The sequence below is a fragment of the Sapajus apella genome, unplaced genomic scaffold, assembly GCF_009761245.1.
Source record: "Sapajus apella isolate SASKATOON/1434 unplaced genomic scaffold, GSC_monkey_1.0 scaffold71, whole genome shotgun sequence".
NCBI classification, from domain to species: domain Eukaryota; kingdom Metazoa; phylum Chordata; class Mammalia; order Primates; family Cebidae; genus Sapajus; species Sapajus apella.
In genome coordinates, this window is record NW_022437011.1 from 3,482,664 (window position 1) to 3,490,324 (window position 7,661).

Genomic DNA, 7,661 nt, shown 5'->3' on the forward strand with positions numbered 1-7,661 from the left:
TTCATTTTTTTGTGTTTCTTTTAGTGTCCTGCATCATTGTTTTATATTTTTAACTGTGAAAATATTTCATTTGTTTGGTTAAGTTTATTCCTAGTTATTTTATTTGTAGCTATTTTAAACAAGATTACCTTCTTGATTTCTTTTTCAGATTGTTCACTGTTGGCATGTAGAAATACTACTGATTTTTGCATATTGATTTTTTATCCTGAAACATTACTGAATTTATCAGTTCTAATGGTTTGCAGTTGCATCTTTAGGGTTTTTCAAATATAAGATTATATCATCTGCAAACAAAGATAATTTAACTTCTTTCTTTCCAATTTGGATGTGTTTTTATTTCTTCTCTAATGTCTGATTTCTCTAGCTAGGACTTCCAGTACTATGTTGAGTAACAGCAGTGAAAGTGGGCATCCTTGTCCTATCCAGTATCTAGGAGGAAATGGTTCAGTGTTTCCCCATTCAGTGTGACACTTGCTGTGGGCCTGTAGTACATGGCTTTTATTATGTTGATGTATGTTTCTTCTGACCAAGTTTTCTGAGGGTTTGAGGTTTTCTATCATGAAGGGATGTTGAATTTTATCAAATGATTTTTCAGGATCAGTTGAAATGATCTTGTTTTTTGTTCTTAATTCTATTGTTATAATGTATCACATTACCTAATTTGTATATTTTGAAACATCCTTGCATCCCTGAGATGAATCCTACTTGGTCATGATGAAAAATCTTTTTAATGTGGTGTTGAATTCAGTTTGCCAGTATTTGTTTAAGATTTATGCATCAATGCTCATCAGAGATATTGACCTGTGGTTTTCTTTCTTCTTTTTTTCTTTTTTTAATGTGTCTGTCTGATTTTGGTATTAGGGTAATACTGGCCTCATAGAACAAGTTTGGAAGTATTCTCTTTTTTATTTTTCAGAACACTTTAAGTAAAATTGGTGTCAGTTCTTTAAAAGTTTGGTAAGATTTAGCAGTAAAGCCTATGAGTCTGTGGTTTTTCTTTGCTGGGAGGTTTTTTATTACAGCTTCTATCTCTTTTGTCTTATGGGCTATTCAAGGTTTGCATTTCTTCATGGTTTAATCTGGGTAGATTGTGTGTTTCTAAGAATTTGTCCATTTCCTTTAGGTTTTCCCATTTATCAGCAGATTGTTGATAAATGTCAAAGTAGTTTCTAAGTATCCATTGAATGTCTGTGGAATCAGTTGTCATGTCTCTTTTTTTCATCCCTGATTTTATTTATTTGGGTCTTCTCTCATTTCTTCTTAATCCTACTAACTATTTGTTGATTTTGTTTATCTTTTCAAAAAGCCAACTTTTTATTTCTTTGTTATTTTGTACTTTTTTGTTTGAATTTCATTTATTTCTGCTCTAATCTTTGTTATATATTTTCTTCTGTTAATTCAGGGTTTGGTTGACTCTTTTGTAGTTCTTTAGGATGCATATTTAGGTTGTTTATTTGAAGTTTTTCTAATTTTTTTATGTGGGCACTTATTGTTATAAACTTTCCTCTTGTTACTTCTTTTGCTGTACCCCATAGATTTGATTATGTTGTGTTTCCATTTTTATTTGTTTACCAGAAATTTTAAATTTTTTTCTTAATTTCTTCATTGATACTCTTGGTGGGTCGAAGTCCCACTATCATTGTGCTCTCTCCTTACAAAGCATTCAGATTTTCTCTGTGTGCCACACAGCCACTAGCACTGGGTGGATCACTGAAGAAATTATACAAACTTTTCCAAGTGTTTATATAGTTTCCAAAGTTTCTCTTGGTGCTCTAGCCCACTGTGGCCAAGCTGGTTTCTCCTAATTTTCCATCTTCTTTCCTACAGCAGGAGTTTCTCACTATGGCCACTAAACTGAGAATATTCTGGGTCCCATCTGCAGCCAGCATGGCCCTTGTTCTCAACAAAGGCCCATGGCAAGTACTACCTGGTTACCACTGATCATTATTTTGAGACCCAGTGCTCCTTAGTCAAAAGGTGATGAATCTTGCCAGGACTAGGTTCTTCTTTTCAAGGCAGCAGATTTCCTTGGCTCAGCTGTGCCTAGAAATGTCATCCAAAAGCTAGGACTTAAATGGTGGCCCAAGACCTCCGCCTGGTGCTCTATTCTGCTGTGCCTAAACTGGTACCCATATTGCAAGACAAAATCCTCTTTACTCTTTCCTTTCCTCTCTTCTAGCAGAAAAAAGGAGTCTCTCCTGGAGCTGTGAGCTACACTGCCTGGGACTGATACAAACATTCCCTTGGCTGTACCAGCTGGTATCTCACTAGATCACATGCACTCCAAGTCCCCTGGCTCCGAGCCCAGAACTGCACCAGTACTTGCCCATGAATGGCAGTCCTTGTGGCCTGTACAGCCTTTTACATTTCTTTAGGTCCAAAGACCACTTTAGCCCATGGTGGTGGAACTAACCATAAGACAAGTTATGACTACTGGAATAGACTATTTCTTTCTTGCAAGGGCTGGCCTAAATGCTGACATGATGAGTGTTGGCTGAAATCTGTACTGGTTTGCTTTTTGCTATGACAGGGCAACACTGAACTTCAACACAAAGTCCCTCTATCACTGTACTTTCTCTTCAACAAGCACACAGATTTTCTCTCTATGCCATATGGCCATGACAAGGGGGTTAGAGAGGCATGATGCTGAGGATTCAGAACAGTCTCTCCCATGTTCTTCAACACCTCTTTCTTTGATGCAATGTTAAAACCGGGTACTATGGATACTCATATAATTTGGGGTTATTATGAAGGTATTTGTGTGTGTATGTGTAGAAAATTGTTCAATTTGAGGGTTTTGCAGTGGGGGACCATTGTTGTAGGGTTCTATTTGGCTCCCTGGCTCCACCTCTCTTTTCAGTGTTTTTTTTTTTTTTCCTCTCTAAATAAATTTAGTGAGGCATACTAATATACCATATAATTTACCCAGTTAAATAAATAACAATATCTTTTAAAAATTAATTTACCAAGTGTTAAAATCACTACTGTAATTCAGTTTTAGGACAATTTTTTAATCACTATGATTAGGTTATGTATGCCATTTTACTGTTAGTCACCATTCCCTGTACCTCCTATTCCAGGGAACCACTACTGTAATTTCTATCTCTATAGATTTACTTTAAGTCATTTCATACAAGTGGAACTGTATAATATGTGTGCTTTGTTAATGGCTGCTTTAATTTGGTATCATTATTTCAAGGTTCATTTATACTGTAGTATGAGTCAGTACTTAATTCTTTTTATCCATGGATAATATCCCATTAATTGAAGATATGCCACTTTTATTTATTTTTTATTTATTTATGAGATGATGAACATTTAGGTTCTTTTAATGTTTTGGCTATCATGAATGGATCTAAAGGTCTCAATGAATTCTAACAACAATAACAACAAAAATTTAAGGATTTATGTCTAAACCTATTGAAACAAAAGAGTAAGTCAATGAATACAAAGAGGCGATCTTAAGAGTGCTACAGAGAAAACCAATCATTTAGAAAGAGATTGCAACTAAATCATCAGCCGACTCCTCAACTTTATGGAAGACCATGTTAATCTTCAATATAGATCCAAAAATCTTAAATAAAATCTTAACATATAGCAATGTATAAAAATGTTCGTAAAATATGACAAGATTTCTTCTACTAGCAATCTATCATTGATTCAAATAAGGATATAATAATATGCCGCATTAATGTGTTAAACATTAAAAAATATGTGATTCCAACAAACAATTATCAAAGCTTTCAGTGAAAATAATCTATTTTTGCTAGTATACGTTTAGAAAACAAGAATAGGTTATATTGTTTGTGCATATAAATTTCAAAAACTTCCAAAATTAAGTAATGCCCAATTTTTTGAATTACTGCATATGTGGTAAAACTAAGAAAAAGGCAATTAAATGATAAATAAATAATCGAGTTTAATGTTTGCCTCTGAGATGGAAGTGGAATGGGATTTGAGGAAACAATTGTAGGAGTAGTCTACAAAGATTATGAAAATTTTCTATTTTTAAATTTTGTTTGGTTACAGGATGTTTGTTTTCTTATGACACTATAATAAAAACATAGATTCTTTGTCTTTTCTATGTATGATATTTCATAATAACATAACAAAATACTATTTTCAAGTGCATACTCTCTGATATTTTATATTCTGTCTCCATTTTACAGCCAGACTGTAAGGCATATGGACAACCACCATTTCCTTGCAGCAGGGAGTATGATCCTCTCTGTGCATCTGATGGACTCCCCTATGGTAACGAATGCATGTTTTGTCTGGACGTTAGGTAAGGGCACAATGGTAAATATTTTCTCTTCTTGCTTATTAAAATATTTTTAATAGTGTCAATATGCTATGGACTACTTGCTTCCTCTTAATCTACAAACACACACACAGTAAATAGCTTATATTTTCTACTATAACTTGAAACACTCTTAAACTTTAACTAGGAATCCCCAGTCCTAAAGGGAGGTTAATACTTGTAATGATGCTGGCTGGTTTTCAAATACTCAAATTAGTTAACCATACCAAAATTACATAATCATTAAAAAGAACTAGAACTTGATCAACATGCTATAAAGTGGGAGACTCAGGAGTTAAACTGTACCTTTCTCATTCTCTCCTTCCTTGACTCATGGTGCGTACTCGTACTGAATCAGAACTGAGACAATAGCCCCACACAGGGCAGAGTACATTTGCAGGGGCTGGGAAATAGCAGGGTATAGCTGTTTGAAAAAGTATAGTCCAAGCTTTCCAACTTACATTTTATTTAAACGCTTAGTCACTGAGAAGCACTTTAGACCTTACGAAGGAATATGACATATTTTTTTTTCTCTCTCTCTTTACAGAAAAAATAAACCTTCTCTTACTTTTCAACACTGGAACGAATGTTGACCTTTGTCGATGCGGTGCTATACATTCCTATGACATTTCTTGTAATCCTTTCTTGTTGGATTCTATGGAATGTAGTATGTAGTGCTTTAAATTCCTACAAAAGTAGACGGATGCTATTTTAGAGGGAGTATAGATTATAAAAATTGGAATACTCTTATAATTCCAAAGCACTATAATTTAAAAATTAGAATTATCTATCAGTATTCAAATATTTGAGGAAGCTCTGAAAACACAGAAATGTAATTGTGTATTTTAATGATGAAACAAAGATATTTCTCAATCAATAAATACTTTGCTCAATGAACTTGTTGCACGATATTTACTTTATTAAAATCACTTTTACTTTTGTGATTGCACATAATGTATAATATAGCTAATGCTACCTAAAACAATGTTGCACAGACTTGTTTTTTAATATATAAAAAAGTATAGATATCTAAGACTCTCCAGATTATAATAAATCTAAATCTTCGGGACAAAAGTCTAGTGTCTAAATTTTAATCAGCACCCTAGGTGAGGCAAGCATTGACAGAAACTTTTAGTCTTAAAAATAGTTTAATATTTACAGCAATCCAGCTTCCATACATATTTCAGGAAAATTTCACTGTATTTGTTCCGGTACAGGCTAAGCCACCATATTAGTTATACAATATATATAAAAATTAAGGCTAGGCCTGGTGTCTCACACCTGTAATCCCAGCACTTTGGGAGGATCACTCGAGGTCAGGAGTTCAAAACCAGCCCAGCCAACATGGTGAAATCATGTCTCCACTAAAAACACAAAAATTAGCCAGGTGTGGTGGCGGGCATGTGTAATCCTAGCTACTCGGGAGGCTAGGGCAGGAGAATCATTTGAACCTGGGAGGCGGAGATCGCAGTGACCCCAGATCATGCCATTGCTCTCCAGCCTGGACAACAAAGTTAAACTCCATCTCTCACTCTATAAAATATTTATATATAACTTATAACATACAAAATTTTATATATAATTTATAATTAAATTGTAATGTATATTATAATTTATAATGTATTTTTATTTCATAATTATAAAATGTTTATGAATATTATAAATTATATAAAATTATATAGAAATGTATAGTAAAATTATAAAAATTATAATTATATAAAATTATAATATAATTTGTACATTATATATATTTATGTAAATATTATCTATTACATATTTTAATTGAAGTAAATTATGCATGTGTTATTTACCATCTCTACCATTTTTAAGTGTACAGTTCAGTAGTAATAAAATATTTATAGCCTTTTTTTCTTATGCTCCTCCCTTCATCTTCTCATTGTCAGCCTCTGCTAGCCACCAGTCTACTCTCTATCTTCATGAGATTCACTTATTTATCTTCCACATTTGAGTGAGAACATTTAATATTTGTCTTTTTGTGCTTTGCTTTTTTCACTTAACATAATGACTTGTATTTCCATCTATGTTGCAGCAAAGGCTTAGATTGAATTCTTTTTATGGCTGAATAGTATTTCATTGTGTAGTTTCAAATACCAAATTTTCTTTATTCCTTCATCCATGGAAAGGCACACAGGTTGATTCCATATTAAAGGTACTGTGAATGGTGTTGCCATAAACATGGGAGTGCAAATGCCTCTAATATATTTATATCCTTCCTTTTGGAAACATACCAACTAATGGAGTTGCTGGAACATAAGATAATACTATATTTACTTTTCAGAGGAACATCCATACTGTACTCCATAGTGGGTATAGTAACTTACTTTCACCCCAAAAGCCTATGAAGTTTTCCCTTTCTCCACGTTCTCACCAGCATTTGTTATTAACTCTATTTTTCATACAAACCATTTTTACCTCGGTGAGATGGTATCACACTGTGCTATTGGTTTACATTTTTTGGATGATTAGCGATGCTGAGCATTATATCATAAACCTGTTGGCCGTTTGTATATCTTATTTTGAGAAATGGCTTTTTGGATCTTTTGCTCATTTGTTAATTAGATTATTATTATTTTTGCTATTGAGTTATTTGAGTTCTTATGTATTCCGGCTATTAATTCCTTTTCACATGAATAGGGTGCAAGTATTTTCTCCTTTTCTGTGTGTTGTCTCTTTACAGTGCTGCTTGTTTTTTTTGATGTGAAGGAGCTTTTTACTTTGATGTAACAGCAGTTGTCTTTTTTCTTCCATTTTTATTTGCTGTTTTTGTTGCCTGTGCTTTTGAGGTCTTATTTTAAACGTCTTTTCCTGAATCGATGTCCTGCAGCATTTTCCTAATATTTTCTTTTAGTAGTTTTATAGTTTCCGGTTTTAGATTTTCATCTATTTTAGTTTGATTTTTGTGTATTGTGAGAGGTAGGGGTCTAGTTTTATTCTGCATGTAGTTTCCTAGTTTTCTCAGCACCATTTGTTTAAACAACTATAGTTTTCATATTGTGTATTCTTTTCACATTGTGTATTCTTGGCACCTTAGTGGAAAATGAATTGTTTTGAGTTAGTTGTAAATATGTAGATTCATTTTTATTATCACTCAGTTTAAGTATTTTTTTCTTTGTAAGATGATGTGTTGTTATGTTGCCCAGGCTGGTCTCAAACTCCTGGTCTCAAGTGATCCTACCAACTCAATTTCCCAAGTAGTTAGAATTACAAGCATGACTTACCACACCTTTTATCACTATATAGTTACCCTCCTTGTCTATTTTCATGATCTTTCATTTTTGACTATTTTATCTAAGTGTAAGTACTCCTGCTATTCTTTGGTTTTCAGTAACATGGAATATCT

At 33.3% G+C, this 7,661-nt stretch overlaps 1 protein-coding gene across 9 annotated transcripts in view; it reads left to right on the plus strand.

Moving 5' to 3' along the window:
- LOC116531498 (ovomucoid-like) overlaps positions 1–5,609 on the plus strand; it is a 91,493-nt gene extending 85,884 nt beyond the window's left edge. For all 9 annotated transcript variants that reach the window (XR_004260456.1, XR_004260460.1, XR_004260455.1 and 6 more), the window contains 2 exons: positions 4,170–4,285; positions 4,848–5,609. Coding sequence is in view for 2 of the 9 variants with exons in the window: in XM_032250294.1 (XP_032106185.1) it covers positions 4,170–4,285; positions 4,848–4,893 (162 nt within the window). In the remaining 7 variants the exon portion in view is untranslated. The remainder of the gene's footprint in view (positions 1–4,169; positions 4,286–4,847) is intronic.
- The last annotated feature ends 2,052 nt before the right edge of the window (positions 5,610–7,661 follow it).